The sequence below is a fragment of the Muntiacus reevesi genome, chromosome 1 (genome assembly GCF_963930625.1).
Source record: "Muntiacus reevesi chromosome 1, mMunRee1.1, whole genome shotgun sequence".
In the NCBI taxonomy this organism is placed as follows: domain Eukaryota; kingdom Metazoa; phylum Chordata; class Mammalia; order Artiodactyla; family Cervidae; genus Muntiacus; species Muntiacus reevesi.
Window position 1 is genome coordinate 198,830,938 of NC_089249.1, and position 17,882 is coordinate 198,848,819.

At 55.2% G+C, this 17,882-nt stretch overlaps 1 protein-coding gene and 1 long non-coding RNA gene across 2 annotated transcripts; one reads left to right on the forward strand and one right to left on the reverse strand.

The window, feature by feature from the left end:
* The first annotated feature begins 1,641 nt into the window (after positions 1–1,641).
* On the forward strand, positions 1,642–17,882 carry LOC136155862 (uncharacterized). The gene is made up of 2 exons (XR_010660874.1): positions 1,642–1,724; positions 17,598–17,882. It is a non-coding gene; the product is annotated as an uncharacterized lncRNA (long non-coding RNA).
* NMRK2 (nicotinamide riboside kinase 2) lies at positions 7,187–11,664 on the reverse strand. The gene is made up of 7 exons (XM_065933760.1): positions 11,506–11,664; positions 9,646–9,736; positions 9,090–9,138; positions 8,846–9,002; positions 8,262–8,333; positions 7,785–7,891; positions 7,187–7,517 (listed from the first exon to the last, which is right to left on the reverse strand). The coding sequence occupies exons 1-7, from the start codon at positions 11,529–11,531 to the stop codon at positions 7,432–7,434; spliced, it is 588 nt and encodes a 195-aa protein (XP_065789832.1). The 5' UTR covers positions 11,532–11,664; the 3' UTR covers positions 7,187–7,431.

Sequence of the window (17,882 nt, forward strand, 5' to 3'; positions counted from 1 at the left end):
AGTGCCTGGTTCTGTTTCTTCAGCCCCCCTACCCTATCTGCTTCCGTTGGCTCCCTCGGGCTGGAGTGGGCACATCACTGGGGCGATTTCCAGCCCTGGGCTGAGCTTTCTCCCTGTTCCCTGAATCTGGCCCATGGCTTCCATCTTTCGGGGGAGGGTTGACAGCTGGCCCTGCAGAGAAGTTCTCCAAAGGTCAGGAAGCTCCTGGCACTACCAGAGGCCAGCAGAGAAGGGTCAGGAGGGGCTGGATCTAGGGGAAGACATGGGACGGGTAGGGCCCTTGGGGATCCCCTTCAGGGGAGATGATTTCAAGGCCACCCCAGGATAAAGACTTGGCACAGGGGGATCCAGCAATGTCCTGTGGTTGCCCGCCCCGTCCATGTACCTTCCTGCCCACCTGTTGGGCAGGAAGTTGAGGCAATGTGGACCCTCCAGGCTGGTGGAGTGGCAGGGTTCAGACCCCAGTGTGGACCAGGCGGGGTATGGACAGAACTGTGGGTTGTGGCTGGTCTGCTCACCTGGGGGCTCCTGGGTGAGTGACTTTTTTTTCTCCTTTCTTTTTTTTTTTCGCTATGTGTCTTGTGGGATCTTAGTTCACCAGCCAGGGACTGAACTTGGGGCCACAGCAATGAGAGTGCAGAGTCCTAACCACTGGACTGCCAGGGAATTCCCAGTGACTTGTGTTTCAATCCCCTCCTTGTCACCCATTGGAGAGAGCAGGGGTCCCACTGTAGGGTCAAGGGTGGCTAGACACAGGACGTCTGACATGAGCAGAGGAGTGGATGGTTCCTTATTAGTCATGTGGACTCACAGCTCTGGGAAGAAGGATGCCGCAGGCCCCTGGAGCACTTGGGGTGCACTTGGGCAGGGTGAACCTGGGGCTGTGGGGGGCAGGCTTTCGTGATGAGAGGACTAGGTGGGAGGGTGTTGCTGACTTGCTTGAATAATTCTGAGGACTGGCGGGGCAGTGACAGCAGGAGCCCATTCGATCCCACAGTCCCTTGAGAAGGTGGGTGTTGGGCCAGTGGACCTCATCAGGGTTGACTGGGGCCCTCCTGGTTTTCCCAGCACATGAGATTGGGCCTTTCTTTGGCCACACAGCATGTGGGGTCTTAGTTTCCTGACCAGGGATGGAACCCTCACTCCCTCTGCCATAGAAGCATGGAGTCTTAACCCCTGGACCACCAGGGAAGTCCCAGATTGGGCCTTAACTGAGGCCACCCACCAGCATCTCCATTAACCACACGCTATTTGCAAAATGAGTCAGCTGGGCCTAGGTTCACATGGCCCCTGACCTGGCTCTTGGCAGGCAGGCTACCTCTGGTGTGCCAGCTTTGTCCTTAGAGATAGTGGTGCCCAGAGTGAGGCAAGGGATGGAGGAAGGGGTGTGTCGGGGCCCAGCACACCCTGGGCACCCCCTCACTAAGCGGGTAGTGTTAGATTGGGGGGCTTGGCCCAGGTGTCACCAACCCACGCCGGGTCCTGCCCGCTTCTTGGGGGTCAGAGGGCTGTCCGTCCATGCCACCTGCCCTGGCCCAGTGGCCACACGCCCACAGCTGCCGTGCTCCTGACCATACTCGGGCAAGAGGCGGCGGCCGCTATTAATAACCAGCGCAGCTGCCTGGGGCACAGGGTGGCCTATAAAGCCAGCCCCGCCAGCGTCAGGAGGCTCCTTCAGCCCCCGAGACCTTTAGCCCCCCCGTTGTACAGAGAGAAAAAGAAAAGTAAGTACTGAAACCATCCCCCTGTCCCTCTGCCCAGCCCCACTCGGTGGCCCGAAAAGTGAGACACAGAACAATGGTGAAAGACATACCCCACGCAAAAGACGTGTGAACACAGCCTCGCCTCGGGGGCACTTCACCGGCCCAGGCTGGAAGTGGGGGCGAGGGAGGGGGAGGGGAGGAGGAGGAGGAGGGCTGGGCCTTCTCCTCCTGGACTCTCCTTGTCCTGAGGGGACAGAGCCGGGGGCCCCTCCCTGGCCAGCTGACCCCAGGATGCCTGCATCCTGCAGTTATGGCTGGGGTGCTGTCTCCCCTCAGGGAGCCCACGGCTTCCCCCCTACCCACCCCCACCCCTAACTCCCCAGTGTCCTCCACCTCACCCCCGGCGCGTGTGTGTTAGTCGTTCAGTCGTGTCTGACTATTTGCAACCCCATGGACTGTAGCCCGCCAGGTCCCTCTGTCCATGGGATTCTCCAGGCAAGAATACTGGAATAGAGAGCCATTCCCCTCTCCAGGGTATCTTCCCGACCCAGGAATCGAACCTGGGTCTCCTGCGTTGCAGGCAGATTCTTTACCATCCGAGCCACTAGGGAAGCTGGTGACTGAACCCCACTCCCCGGGGTTTTGTATTTTGAGAGTCCCCAGATGGGAGGACTTACAGGTGGGCCCTGTTTGTATGATGGCAAGCTGCCTCTGCACCCTCCGCTGCCCCCTTCCCTCCCTGGCTTTTCGAAGGCTGAGAGAAGCTTAAACCGGACAGGGTGGCCATGCGGGCATCTGGGTGGACTTGGGGGGGACTCCTGGGCCACCGTGGAGGGCCTGTGGTTGCCTGTCTCTCCCAGTCAGCCTGCTCCTCGCTTAGGCACTGGCTGTCCCCCAACCCCGGGGTGTGCCCCAAGGACACCCCCTCAGCGGCCTGGCAGACAGGATGCCTGGGGTGGGGGCCACCTTCAGAGGCAACCACCCTGACCCTGATGGGACTCGGGTGGGGCGGGCAGAGTTATTGCTGATTAAGAGGGCCGGCTGAGTGCTACTTGATGTGAGTGGCAAGTGCTTGGGGTGGGGGCGTCCTGAAATAGAACGAGGAAGGTGGGGGGCAGGGAGCGGGCTCTGCAGCCTCGCGCCCACATCCTGGGCCTCTGCTGCTGTCTTCCTCCTCCCAGGGCTGTTAGGACATTCAGGAAGGGTCCCCCAGGCAGAGCTCTGGTGGGGTGACCGGCCAGAGGCTTGCCTGGTGACGCTTTGCATGGAAGGTCACCCGCCCATGTATGTCTGCGGTGGGCTGGGGTGGGATACGGTATCCCCAGAGGGACTTCCTAATCAGGGTGGCCTCAGAGAAGCCAGATGCCAGTGAAGGGCTCCCGGAATCCCTCCCATTCCCCTCAACCCCCAGCAATCCTGAGGACGCACCTTGTTCCCCCTTGGAGGTGAGCTGCCTGGCGCCTGGGGCCCTGTAGGGATCCAAGAAGTGGGGTGGCAGGCAGGCCAGGCCAAGTTCCTGGGGGTGGGGGTGACTTGGCCCAGGAGGGTGTCAGCCACCAGATGAAGGGCACATGGGTGTGAGTGTATCACGTGTGTGTGTGTCAGGGTCTGCCCCATCCTGGGTGCTTAGCCTGGCCCACACAGCAAGTCCCACTCGGGGCACCCCAAGTCGGGGAGTGGAGGTTTGAGCCAGTTCTCTGCCTTTAGTCCAGGTTGCCTCCCTCGGCTCTGCTGACATGAGATTCGTAAAGAGAACTAATACATAAACGGTAGTACCGGTGGGGGAGTCTGCTCCAGCCCCATGATGGGGGCAGGTGGAGAATGAATGGCCACAGAGGGGACCTCATAGAGAGAAGGTGGGGACACCAGGAGCTGGGAGGGGCTCCTCTGGGCCTGGGGTTGGGGGAGCCTGGTGGTGATGGGTCCTGCAGGACTGTGGGTACAGCCATGTCCCAAGCACATCTGCCTGGCCTGGAACCCTGCCTGTCGCCTGGGACCAAGGGACTCCTCCCTTGGGAGCCTCAGTTTCCTCATCTGGAAAAAAAGACTAGGTTATTCTGGTTGCCAGAGTACAGGAGAGCTCTCCCAGACTCCCCAAGCACAAGACAGGTGTCCCACAGGTGAGGCGGGCCTCCGGCTCCATCACGGAGGGTGGCAAGACCTGCCACAGACCCAGCAGCAGTGGGCTTCCCAAGCCCAGGGCAGGAGGTGAGGCCCAAGGGGCACGTTACCTGCCCAGGGCCTCTCTCCAGGATGGGCTGAGGCAGCTGGGTTCTAGGGCTGCCCACTCATGCTCCAGGCTGCCTGGTCTTGGGGCCTCCCATCCTAGGGCCTGGCACTGCCACAGGGAGTGCTTGGTGGACACGGGAGGGGCGTGTTGGGTTAGTCTTGGGGTTCTGTCTGGGGAAGGCACAAGTTAGCCTGGCCAGGCCCACGATGAGCCTGGAGCCTTCCTGTGCTGGGGCTGATCTGCTGGGCCCGTCAGACAGTTGTAGAAGGACTGAGAGATTCTTCCAGGGGTTCGGGTGGGAGGGCCATCGGGGGCAAGTGTGAGTAGCCTGGCATGCTTCCCCAGCTGGAGAAGGCCCTGGTGGGCATTTCCAGACTGGAGTTCAAATCTGAACTCTGCTGATCGACCATGGGTAGGTCCCTTTCCTCTCTGAGCCCTAGGGAAGTGGGTCATAGGCTAACCCACCCCTTCAGGTGGCTGGCCCCCATCAGGGGGCAGACTCTCAGTTTGCCTGGACCTGGGCTTCCCCAGCACGGGGAACCCTCACTGCTGAAACACGGAAAGTTCTGTGCACACTCGGTCGAGATGGTCCCCCGCCCCACCTCTACTGTTTTCATAATGACCAAGGTGTCTGGTGACCAGGCAGGGCTCAGGTTGCCCCAGAGCCACCTCTCTCGTGTCCCTGTCCCATCCTGGGTTATTTTGGGCCTGGTGACCGGTGGGTCAGTGTCGCTGTGCTCCGTGCCTGTGGCAAAGGGCAGGGCTTGGCAGGCCCGCTGAAACTCCCTCCTGGCCCTGCCCCAGCTCCCTGCTGCCCTCCAGGACACAGTGACCGCTCCCCAGCCCTCTACCCCAGCCCTCGCATACACTGCAGTATGTGCAGCCGCTGCAGGAGGTAACTGATTCCAGCTGTGCAGACTTGAGGGTCCGCTACAGCCACTCAGCTGGGCCACGTGGTGTGAAAGAAGCCACAGCTGACACACACGTGAATAGGCATGACTGCAGGCCAGTAAAGCCTTATTTATAGATGCTGAAATTTGAAAACATGTGATATACGCATGTCACAAAATTTAATTCTCTTAAATTTTTTCCCCCACAACCATTTAAACATGTGAAGCCATTCTCAGCTTGAAGGATGTGCAAAAACCTACAGTGGGCTGGATTGGACCCAGGGGCCATCCTTTGCTGACCCAAGTACTACATACCCAGTAACTCTAACCCATTACACTGAGCACCTGATTTATTAGCAGGACAGTTATGTGCTGTTAGCGAGTTATGAGTATTAATGAATTTTTAAAATCTTGTTCAGTCGCTAAGTCGTGTCCGACTCCCTGCAACTCCATGGACTGCAGCATGCCAAGCTTCCCTTCTCCCAGAAGGGAGTCCTTCACCATCTCCAAGAGTTTGCTCAAACTCATGTCCATTGAGTCAGTGATGCCGTTTTTTAAAATAATATTTTTATGCTATTTTTCTTTTTGGTCATGCCAAGCCCTGTGACATATGGGACCCCTGACCAGGGATTAAACCCACTTCACCTGCGCTGGAAGTGTGGAGTCCCAACCATTGGACCATCAGGGAAGTTCGACATTAATGCATTTTGTTATTAAAGTCACAAATGTCGAAAATTCCACTGAATAAAAGTCACATTGGGAAATTCCCTGATAGTCCGTTTGGTAGGACTCGGTACTCTAACTGCAAGGAACCCAAGTTCAACCCTTAGTTCGGAAAATAAGATCTCATAAGCAGTGTGGCATAGCCAAAAAAAAAAAGTTACTTTGGGTGATTTTTTTTCTTATCAAGACCTAGTGAATTAAAAAAAAATTATTTATGACATGCAGGATCTTAGTTCCCCGACCAGGAATTGAACCCACGCCCCCTGCAGTGGAAGCACAGAGTCTTCACCACTGGACCACCAAGGAAGTCCCTAGAAGACTTTATTTTTAAATTTGTATTTATGTATATATTTGGCTGTGTATATATTGGGCACGTGGGTTTTATTTCCCTGACCAGGGATCAAACCCAGGCCCCCTGCATTGGGTGCTCAGAGTCTCAGTCACTGGACCACCAGGGAAGTCCTCCAACTTCTCCTTGTATGGACACCAGTCATACTGGATTAAGACCCACCTTCATGACCCACTCACATTCTGCAGTCCTAAGGGTCAGGGCTTCAACATATGAATGTGAGGGTACACAATTCAGCCCAGAATAGTGTCATTTGCTCTTTGATTTTGATGATTTGAAGCGAGGAGAAACTTAACAGGTTCAAATCCCGCTCAAATGTCCCAGGACTCGGTGTTCTAAGCCACTAGGTACACAGTTGCTCGACAGCCAGGGAGGGACGGACACCTGACCTTCGACCTATGGGCTCCTTCACCTTTGCTGCATTGTCCCTACAAAGACTAAAAGTACGGGGACCAATCATCTCGGTTCTGAGAGATTTCTGGGAAAACAGGGCTTTCTGTGCTAACACTAGGAAAGTCCCCAGTACGTGGGGATGGCTGGTCACCTTCCTAGTGGCAGCACTGGGCCTGAGCTGAAGCCCCAACCCAGCTGTGCTGCCTTCCACCTGCTCAGCACTCTCTTCTTTGTGTCTTGCTCTCTGCTGGGTCGTGAGGCTGCAGGGGCAAAAGGCAGTGGTGAGCGCTACGCCGGGTGATTTCTGTTAGCAGGAAGACTGTGTTGAGAAGGGGCAGCATCCGAGCAGGAGGCTTCCGGTTGGGATACAGAAAGTGAGCGATTTCCTGGGACCCCAAACATGGGGTGGAGCAGAACTTACAGGACCGACCCACTGTGAACCAGCCCTTTCTGCAGATCTCCACAGGCCCTGTGAAATGGGTGTACACGATAAACTGAACCACCAGCCTTCTAGGGATGGCTCAGGAACACAGAGAGTGTCCTTAGGAGCCTCTTGGATCATGAGTAGTATCAGCTCCGATCACGGGGGAGGCGCCGGGGTGCAGTGATGGTGGGGCTCAGCCAAGAGCCCCACCCTCAGGCTGGGCTGACCTCCCAGACCCTGCTCTGGGCCGCGCTGCGCCATGTGCTGAAAGCTGGCAGGAAATTTCCCTTTTGAGGAAAAAGGGCCAAAGACCCTCAAGCAGCCACCCAGGGCCACGCTGCCGTGTCCACTAGGTGGAGACTGCCGCTGCCCGGAGCTCTCAGCGTCACCCCCGGAGGTCACCAGTGCACTGAGCAGAAGGGCCGGGAGGGGCCCTCTCGGCACCTCAAACACAACAGGCTGGACCCCAACGGCTAAAAAATAGGATCAGGTTTAATAAGTAAGCCACCGTCGAGGTTACAGATGGATACATCATGGGCCCCAAGCTGCTGGGCTGTGAACGGGGCATCCACTCTCATATGTACAAGACTCCCCGACGGGAATGGTCATGCAGTGTCCGGCTGCAGTGCCCGGCTGCAGTGCCACCCGCTGGCCGCGCTGTGGCCGGAGCTGTGTGTGGGTCCCTGCAGTGGGGGCTGGGCCCCTCCTCTTGGGCCTTGCTAGGAGCGGTTCAGGAGTGAGTTCTGAATGTCTTCCAGGACCTGGTGGAAAAGCTCCTCACGGGGCTTCATGCCATCCAGGTACACTGCAGTTGGAAAGGCCGTAGTCAGAGGCCCATGGGGCTCAGCCAAGGGAGGGCCGGCTCCCTGGGGCTGCTGCCGACCAGCTCACAGCAGGGCTGCCAGACTGCTGGGTCAGGAGGAAGCGGACCCGCAGAGTTAGGCAGCTGGGACAGGCCAGACTCTGGGCCCCAAAGCAAGAGAGACTGCTGGCGAGACTCGAGGAAGACCTTCCAGGTTTCCCACCAGGTCCCAGCGGGGAGGGGCCGGCCTCATCTCACTCAGGAACTTACCCACTTCCACACCGTTGGCCTCCATCTCCCGCTTATATTTCTGGTACATAGGCCACACGTGGCCGTCGAAGAGGCCAGGGGGATCAGGGACTGCGTAGCTTCGTGTACTGGGGAGGGAGATGGGCAAGAATGAGCGACACGCAGGTCACCTGAGGGTGGTGCCAGCGCAGAGCCTGGGGTGCGGTAACTGGGTCAGGAACGGGGATCCCACGGAGTCAGGGGCCCCGTGTTGGGTGCTCCAACTTCCAGCACCGTAAGTTGCTGGAATTCCAGCAACCAATTTTTCCCAGTGGGCCTGGGAGGGCAAGGGTGGGTCATGCTATCCGGACCCCAGGCTGTGGGCCTCTGGAACCCAGCACCGGCCACCCAAGTGCCTGCTGCCAAGCAGTCTGCAGCTTCAGGGTGGCCGTGTGTCTGGCGGGCATAACCCATTTCCTGGTCCCCCGTGGGGACGCAGACAGGGCCCCCCAGGCTCACCTTCTCCTCCACTTGCACTCTTCGTAGGGGACGGTCAGGAAGTACCTTCGGCTGTACAAGTCCAGCAGGGGCCTGGCAGGGGGAGGACATGGTCAGCGCCCGTGGGCCAGAGCACACAACCCCAGAGCCTCCAGGGATGTTCCTCGGTGACAAGGGTCGGGTGGGGAGAGGGGTCTGGGCTGATTAAGTTAGGGATGAGCGGGGGGACCAGCAGTGGCCAGTCTCCTGCTATGCCCACTGCACCCTCCTACTCTGAGGGTGGAGTCATCCCTCTCTCCCAATTCGGGGGCCCAGAGAGGTACAGTGTCTTGCCCAGGGCCACCCAGCAAGGTTGGGGATCCCACCCAGCCTGCTCTGTCTGAGGAAGCTGAGGTACAAGACGGAAGACTCAGTTCCCCCAGGAGGTGTGGGTTTTTGCCCCAGACCCTTGGGTCCGACTCTGAGGCCTGTCCCCGCCCCCCTACTCCCACTGCCCCGATCCCAAGCCTCCCACACCCCCAGGCCTTAGTGTTTGGTCTGTCGAAATAGAGACTCGGTGACTTAGGAGGGCCCGCATTGCCCGGGGCCCATATCCAGATGCTCACTTGTAGCTGTAAAGCAGGAAGCCTTCCAGAATGAGGATGTGGGTGTCTGAGGCATCCAGTCGGACGCTGACCCCGTGGGCGCGGGCAAACTTCCGGGGGCTGCTCACCCAGGCCTGCACGGTGCTCAGCATGGCCTCCATGTCCAGGGACTCCAGCACTGGGGGGTGGGAGACAGGGAGTTGGTGGGGTGGGGGCCGGGGGGTACTGTGGGCAGGGGCGCAGGGCTGCCGCCGTCCGTTCTTACCGTCCCACTGTTTGAAGCCGTCCTCCCCAACTGCTATTTGGTCTTGGGGCTGAAACAGAGGAGCCCAAGCCGCGGGCTCAGTGCCCGCCTTCCCACCTCACCCCACCCTGGGGGAACAGCGCCCAGAGAGCCCCCTATGAGGGTGCGGGGACACCTGCTTGCCCCGTCCCCCTGCAGCTGAGAGTCACAGGCTCTGAGGTCCCAGGCAAGGCACTCAGAACCCCCTCCCCAACTTCATGACTACTGGGATCAGGAGTGGGGACCAGTTACATCCATAGTAAAGTTGCCCCTCACCCTCCACAAAGCAATGAGGGTGGGCTCAGAGCCCATTTTGCAGACGGGAAAGTGGAGGTGCAGAGGATAAAGGGCACCGCCCAGGTGACACATCCCCTCTGGGAATTGCAGTTTCCCCATCTGTGCCCTGAGAATGTGCCAGCCACATAGTAGGTGCTCAGTAATTGAGAACATTGGCCTCAGGGCGCCCCTGAGCGGTCTACCTGCCCTGAGGCTCCTTCTCAGGCCGCCTCCCTCCCCTGCCCCTGGCCAGGGCAGCCACCTTGAAGAAGTCATCCTGGTGGATCACACAGCAGTTGGGCAGCGCCTTGAGGAGGTTGTTGGTCAGGGTAGTCTTGCCGCCGTTGGTCATGCTGTGGGCAGAGCATACTTGTGAGGTTGCCTGGGTCCCTTCTGTGGGCCTGTCTGGGTCTGAGGGGCCCCCAGGATCAGACTAAAACCTAAAACACAAGGCTGTAGTGCTAAGAGGGTATTCATCTAAAGTTCTATTCATCTAAAGTCAGGGGATGAGATGGTTGGATAGCATCACTGACTCAATGAACTGACTCAGATTGCTCGATGGGTTTGAGCAAACTCCGGAAGACAGTGAAGGACAAGGAAGGCGGACATGCTGCAGTCCGTGGGGTTGAAAAGAACAGGACACAACCGAGCGGCTGACCAACAGCAACAGAAAGTCAGGGGAGGGGTTCTGAGTGGCCAACCTGGGCCCACTTGGGCCAGGCACAGGCCTGCACTTGCCGGTGGGGAGAAACAGAGAAAAGCGCAGAGGATGTGAAAACAAGCTGACAAGTTAATACGCAGTCTCAGCTGGGCTCATGGAAGCACTGCTTTCCGTGTTCAGACTCATTCAGTGTGACCGCAAACCCAGGAGGTGGGACTGGGAGCTGGTCTTACAGACCAGGAAACTGAGGCCCACGTGTGACCTAGCCTCTGCAGGCCTTTTTTAAAAAGCCAGACTATTAAAGCAAGTGCTAAGTGGAAAACTGCAAACCTGGGAAGAGGCAGTCACCTTAGGACAATGGGTGGGAATTCCCTGGTGGTTAGGACTCCATGCTTTCTCTGCTGAGGGCCTTAGTCTGATCCCTGGGTGGAGAACTAATATCCCACAAGCCACGTGGTGTGGCAAAAATACAATAAAATCCTCAAAAAACAATGGGCAAAGCAGGGTGACCTGCTCAATCTCATCTGCCCGGGATATCTCTGGTTTTAGTGCCCAAAGTCCCAAATCCTGGGGATCCTTCAGTCCCAGGAAAAGCAGGACAATGGTCACCCTAAGGACTCTAGACTGGGGCCGTCGAAGGACACAGAAGGGTGACTGTCAGGCCTTCCTGGACGTGAGTGTCCCTTTGACCTGGCTGTCCCTGCCCCAGGAATCAGGAGTGGAAAGCTGAGTGTGGAAGGAGGGAGTTGCAGCTTTTAAAAGAGCTGATGGGAAAGGAGACCTCCATACTTGAAGGGGAGCAGGTTAGAACATGCCTGAGGTTAATCTGAGTTGTTAATGACAGGCTCACCATGCCCTCAGGGCCAGCTACAGAAAGGGGGGCCCTTGTCTCATTCTGTTAGGGATTTCAAGAGCGTAATGGAGCACTAAAGCAAACGCAGGGTGGACCCAGGGCAACCTCGCAGATTGGAGCTCCAAGCCAGCCCGGCTTCTGCTAAATGCTTCCCCGGCATAGTCCTAAAAGGCCACAACCCCCAGGAAAGCAAGGTCCCTGCCTGAGGTCAGCAGAAGGAGCTTCTAGAGGCAGGTGCCACCCAGTAGAGTATCACTCTGAGGCCCCCACCCCACCGGCCCAGGAGCCTCTGGGGTTGGCGTCTCCCCATCCCCACCCCCCAGCGCTTCACGGAAGACCTGCCTAAGCCTTATAAAGTCTTCTATCCCTAGGGAGTCTAGTCCAGTCTGGGTGCGGGGTGGGGAAGGGACTTCCAGTGGGGAATTTCCCAACAGAGGGCAGAAACCCCCTCCCAGTACTTCGACCTTGGGCATCGGGTCCCTGCGACACCAGGCGCCAGGCAGCCCTCCATTCATTCCCCTGGCCTCCTGCCCAGGCCGCCGGCTCGGCCCGCACAGGGGCGCGCCCGGCCGGCCTCTCCCTCCTCCGCGCGCTCCCGGGCAGCTCACCCTCCGATGCCCACGATGTACTTCATCTCGGCGCGGAGGGGCGGCGGGGACCGCGGTTGGCAAGCTGACTCCTGACTCCCGGGTGCCCGGCTGGGCCCGACCCCGCAGTGCGTCCCGGCTTCATTGAGAAAACCCCGCGCCTTTATAGGCTGGGGCAGCCCGGAGGCCGCCCGGAGGGAGGCGTCCCACCGCCTATGGGGAGCGCGGCTGCGCGGTGAAGTGGGCGGGCGGGGTGGGGGTGGGGCGCTGCACCTGTTCCCTCTGGATGGAAATAGCTCCACGCTGCCTTTTGCCTAAATTAGTCACGGGTCGGCCAGGCAGGGGGGTGCGGGTGGATGTCACCCCGCTCCCTCTCCCCTCCTCCTACTCCATCCCTCCTCCCCTTCCTGGCCAGGCTGCCCAGGGGACAGATAACGGGCCACACACCTTCCCTCCCTAAAAATATCCAGGCCGGTGTGTCCCCTCGCCTGACCCTGACATTAAGGCCGGTTCTGGTGGCTGAAGAAAGGAACTCACACCTCCCCCCTGGGCCCGGTCTCCAGCCACAGCAGCCGGCCAGCCAGCCGCAGGGGCTCCACACAGCAGGGGACTTCCTTTTCCAAGGGGGTTGCTGCCAAGAAGGGCTTAAGGTCCAGGGCGGTGAATCCCAAGATAGCTTCGTTCAGGTGACCCTGGCCACGGGAAAATCTCAGTGTGACACCAGGGGCCCTTTCTATGGGGACCACCCACGTGAGGCCTGGCGTCATCGGGTTTAGCCTCTGGCCTCTCAGAAGCTGGCCGGGGTAGGGTGGGGGAGGCATGGGTCTGTGGATCCCCCATCCCCCCCGCACCCCCACCCCCAACAACACACATACCTTACTGACCAGCTGGGATTGTATCCCAGACCCTGACTCCCCACCAGAGGAGACCTTTTGCTTTCAGGTCTCTTTCTCACTCTTGAGAACTACTGAGGATCCCAGGGAGCTTTGGTTTATTTATTTATTAAAAAAAATTTTTTTTTGGGGGGGGAGCTTTGGTTTAAATGGATCACTGTTGGGTCTTCCCTGGTGGTCCAGTGGTTAAGACTCTGTCCTTCCAGTGAAGGGGGCATGAGTTTGGTCCCTGGTCTGGGAGCTAGAATCTCGCAAGTCACTCAAGGTGTGGCCTCAGTAAAGAAATAAATAAATGGGTTATTGTCATGGATAATATTTACCATACTGTAACTTAAAACTGAGAAAGATTAACTTTTTAACTTTTAAAAATGATAAAACTACATGGTCACATAAATGTAATATACATATGTATTTATAATTTTGTTGATTTGGGGCTGCCTTTGTTGCTTTGCTTGGACTTTCTGTAGTTGCCGTGAGCAGCGGGGGCTACTCTTGGTTATGGTGTGTGGCTTCTCGTGTTTCAGAGCACAGGCTCTAGGCTCGCAGGCATCCGTAGTTGCAGCACGTGGGCTCAGTAGTTGTGGCCTTTGGGCTTTGGAGTGCCTGGACTTCAGTCGTGGCGCACAGGCTTAGTTGCTCCAAGAAATGTGGGATCTTCCCAGACCAGGGAGGAACCTGTGTCCCTTCCACTGGCAGGTGGATTCTTATCCACTGAGTCATCAGGGAAGTCCACAAATATGATATTTTTAATGAAAAATAATAGTTTTTTTAAAAATTCAGGGAGGGGGCTAGATAAAATTTAAAACTTTTTTGTGTTGAATGACATTATTAAGAAAGTGAAAAGACAGTGCAGGGGATGGGAGAAAATATTTACAAGTCATATATGTGGTAAGGGGTTATTAGAATATATAGAGAACTCTTACAAGGCAGCAACAAAAAGACAAATGACCCAATTTAAAAATGGGCAGACTCTGAATAGACATTTCTTCAAAGAAGATATACTCATGGCCAACAAGCACATGAAAAGATGCTCGGCATCACTGATTACCAGGGAGATGCAAATGGAAGCCACAGTGAGGGAATTCCTTGGTGGGCCAGTGGTCTGGACTCTGGGTTTCACTGCCAAGGGTGTGGGTCAACTGCAGGTCAGGGGACTAAGATGCTGCAAGCTGCAACCCAAAAAATGAATAAATAACCCACAGCGAGATACCACTCACACCCACTAGGATGGCCATAGTCAAAGAGATGGACTGTGTGTATGTCAGTGAGGATGGACAGAGATGGCAGTCCTGTGTGTTGCTGGTGGGCATGGGAAGTGGGGCAGTCTCTGTGGAAAACAGTTGGCAGTTTTTTGGACCCAATTTCACTTCAAAGTGTCAATCCAAGAGAAATGAAAACACATGTCTCCACAGATGCTTGTCCATGAATGTTTATAGCAACATGACTCATAGGAGCCAAAAGGTGGAAATAACTAAGTGTCTATTAGCAGATGAATGGATATACACACTGATCCATTCTCCCACGGACTATTATTCTGCTACGAGAAGGGGAGAAGCCCTGACACTTGCTACCACGTGGACAGACCCTGAGGACACGATGCTCAGTAAGAGAAGCAGACACAGAAGGACACACACGGTGTGACTCCACTGATGGGAAACGTCCAGAACAGGCCGATCCACAGAGATGCCGTTCGTGGTTACCAGGGCCTGGGAGAGGGCAAATGAGGGGTGATTACTTGTTGGGTGCTCTTCTGAGGTGAGGAGAATGTTCTGGAATTAGATAGAGGTGATATTTTCAGAGCACTGTGAATGCACTAAGTGTCACCTAATGGTATACTTTACAATAACGGTTAGTTGCATATTATGTGACTTTCGCCTCAGTTGACAACAACAAAAAAGCTGAGAACCTTTCCAGCTACAGTCAGAGAGAGAGGACACATTGCTACAGCAGGAGGGTCAGAAAGATAACCTGCTGCTGTCTGTGAAGATGGAGCAGGAACCATGAGCCAGGGATGTGGCGGCTCTAGAAGCCAGAAAAGGCAGGAGTCAGTTCTTCCCTGGAGCCTCCTGCGGGACCAGTCCTGCCCCCATCTTTATCTTAGCTCTATGAGACCTGTGTCAGACTCCTCACCTCCAGAACTGTCAGAGAATAAATTTATATTGTTTAAATAAAAAAAATTTTTTTAGGTTAAAGAGTGATATTCTCTCTGTGTGTGTTCAGTTGCCAAGTCATGTCCGATTCTTTGCAACCCCATGAACCTCAGCATGTCAGGCCTCCCTGTCCTTCATTATTTCCCGGAGTTTGCCCAAGTTCATGTTCATTGAGTCAGTGATGCCATCCAACCACCTCATCCTCTGTAGCCCCCTTCTCCCCCTGTCTTCGATCTTTCCCAACATCAGTGTCTTTTCCAGTGAGTCAGCTCTTTACATCAGGTCGCCAAAGTATTGGAGCTTCAGCTTCAGCATCAGTCCTTCCAATGAGTATTCAGGGTTGATTTCCTTTAGGATGGACTGGTTTGATCTCCTTGCAGTCCAAGGGACTCTCAAAAGTCTTCTCCAGCACCAGAGTTCAAATGCATCAATTCTTCGGTGCTCGACCTTCTTACGGTCCAATTCTCACATCTGTATGTGACTACTGGAAAAACCATCGCTTTGACTGTATGGACCTTTGTTGGCAAAGTGATGTCTTTGCTTTTTAACAGTTTGCCTAGATTTGCCATAGTTTTCTCGCCAAAAAGCAATCGTCTTCTAATTTCATGACAGCAGTCACCATCTACAGAGATTTTAGGGCCCAAATCACTTTAATGTCTGGTTTAGAGGGATTCTCGCATCTGCTTGTGGTTCAGCCGGTTTCCATAATTGTTTTGGTCGATATACAGGAGAAAGGGCTTCCCAGGTGGCGCTAGTGGTGAAGAATCTATCTGCCAATGCAGGAGCCATAAGAGACGTGGGTTCTGTCCCTGGGTTGGGAAGGTCCCCTGGAGGAGGGCATGGCAACCCACTCCAATATTCTTGCCTGCAGAATACCATGGACAGAGGAGCCTGGCAGGCTATAGTCCATTGGGTCACAAAGAGTCAGACATGACTGAAGTGACTTAGCATGTACTCACAGGAAGAAAAATCTAGCTTTACACACAGATAAAGGAGGATTTTTAGCCTGTTTTAGGTCATCATGGGTAGTTTTCTTTGTCCTACACCTGAACAGAATGGAAGGAGGTTTATGAAGGTGGACTATTCTTTTTCACTCTCTGCTCCATTAAAGGTCTATCTTTGTACTTTGTTTCTTCGCTTGTTTTTGTTAAATGATTTTTTAAATAACTTTATTTTTTTTATTTATTTTTGGCTGTGCTGGGTTTTCGCTGCTATGTGGGCTTTTCTCTAATTGTGGCGAGTGGGGGCTACTCTCTAGTTGTGGTGCTGAGGCTTCTCATTGCGATGGTTTCTCTTGTTGGGGAGCACGGGCTCTAGGGCACACGGGCTTCAGTAGTTGTGGTGCGTGGGCTCTAGGGCACAGGCTTAATAATTGTGGTGCCGCTTGCTGTGAAAGTATTGAGTCCTGATCACTGGACCACCAAGGAAAGAAAGTGAAAGTGTTAGATGCTCAGTCGTGATCGACTCTTTGCGACCCCATGGACTGTAGCCCACCAGGCTCCTCTGTCCATGGGATTTTCCAGGCAAGAATACTGGAGTGGGTAGCCATTTCCTTCTCCAGGGGATCTTCCCGACCCAGGAATGGAACCTAGGTCTTTTGCATTGGCAGGCAGATTCTTTACTATCTAAGCCACCAGGGAAGTCACTTTGAATGAATCTTTTTTCCATATATGATTCTGACCTTGAAGACCCCCTGAAGGAGTCTCAGTGATCACCACCCTCACCCACTCTGGCCTACTCTTTAAGAATCCTTGGTTAAGAATCCTGTGTTTGTGGAGAGGGAGGTGGGAGGGGGGATCGGGATGGGGAATACGTGTAACTCTATGGCTGATTCATATCAATGTATGACAAAACCCACTGAAATGTTGTGAAGTAATTAGCCTCCAACCAATTAAAAAAAAAAAAAAAAAAGAATCCTGCGTTTGAATCCTGGTTCTGCCACTTGCCACATGGGGGAGCTCAGGCCCCACCCTGGCCTCTCTGCTCCTCACTGTTCCCATCTGTATAAAGGGAGGCTGCTGGCTCCAACCAAGGGAGGGAGGATGTCTATGGCTTTGGGCTCCCACCCCCAGGAGTACGAAGGGAGGATGCCCTGCCCTGTCCATTCTTTACCTGCCCCTCAGCAGCCAAAGTTGCTGTCACAGGGCCTTTGCACATGCCATTGTCTTTTCTGGGAACCACCCCTCCCCTTACCCAATCCTCCTCCCTCGGGCTAACTTTGACTAAGCCATCCTGCATCAGCTTGGACCTCCTCTCTTGCAGGAAGACTTTCTGGATCCCCACTGCCTCTCTCCACATCATGAGTTCCCCCCGGGGCAGGCAGGGCCATGCATGTCTTGTTTTCTGATGTATCCCCAGTGCCTACCAAGGTCAGGTCCACTGATGGTAGCGTCCTTCCCTCCCTAAATAGTAGCAGAGGGAATGAATGAAACAGGAAGGGCCAAGAGATCTTTGAACCCAGCCAACGGCTTCCTAGGTGGTGCTAGTGATAAAGAACCCCCCTACCAATGCAGAAAACCTATGAGGCTCGGGTTTGATCCCTGGGTGCGGAAGATCCCCTGAAAGAGGAAATGGCAAACCACTCCAGTACTCTTGCCTGGGAAATCCCATGGACAGAAGAGCCTGGAGGGCTACAGTTCATGGGGTTACAAAGAGTTGGACAGGACTAAAACAACTTAGCACGCAAGTATGCACGCTGGCTGGAACACAAGGGGATTTCAGCAAGAATCCTGCTAAGTTAGTGTAGCTAGACTGCCCCCTTACCCTTCATGTCCCCTCCTGTGATCTTTCGTTCACCGACCCCACCTGCTCCTTGGCTGTGAACCTGCTTGCCGGTGCTGTCTCGGGAGTGGAAACTGGCTCTATGCTCTCTCTGCCCTCCTGCAATGACTCCTGAATACAATCTGCTTTTATGGCTTGAACTGTCAGGCACCGGTTTTTCTCTAAACCCACCCGCTTTGTGTGACAGCTAGGGAGCTTTGTAAAAACCCAGATGGGGGCTTTCCTGGTGGCTCAGGGGTTGAGAATCCGCCTATTAATGCTGGGGACGTGGGTTCAATCCCTGATCCAGGAAGATCCCGCATGTCTCGGAGCAACTAAGCCTGTGCCCTGCCACTACTGAGCCTGTGCTCTAGAGCCTGGGAGCCCAAGCTACTGAGCCCATGTACTGCAACTTCTGAAGCCCGCGTGTCCTAGAACCCACGCTCTGCAACAAGAGAAGCCACCACAATGAGAAACCACACCACAACTAGCGAGTAGCCCCTGCTCTCCTCAAGTAGAGGATCACCTGGACAGCAATCAAGACCCAGCACAGCTAAAACTAAATAAATAAAATAAAACTGGGGGGAAAAAAACA

Coding starts and splice junctions, on each gene's coding strand:
- NMRK2 (XM_065933760.1), bottom strand. CDS start 11,531: ATGAAGTACATCGTGGGCATCGGAGG. Junction 9,737..11,505: donor TACATCGTGGGCATCGGAGG/GTGAGCTGCCCG, acceptor CTCTGCCCACAG/CATGACCAACGGCGGCAAGA. Junction 7,518..7,784: donor GGCCAACGGTGTGGAAGTGG/GTAAGTTCCTGA, acceptor TTCCAACTGCAG/TGTACCTGGATGGCATGAAG.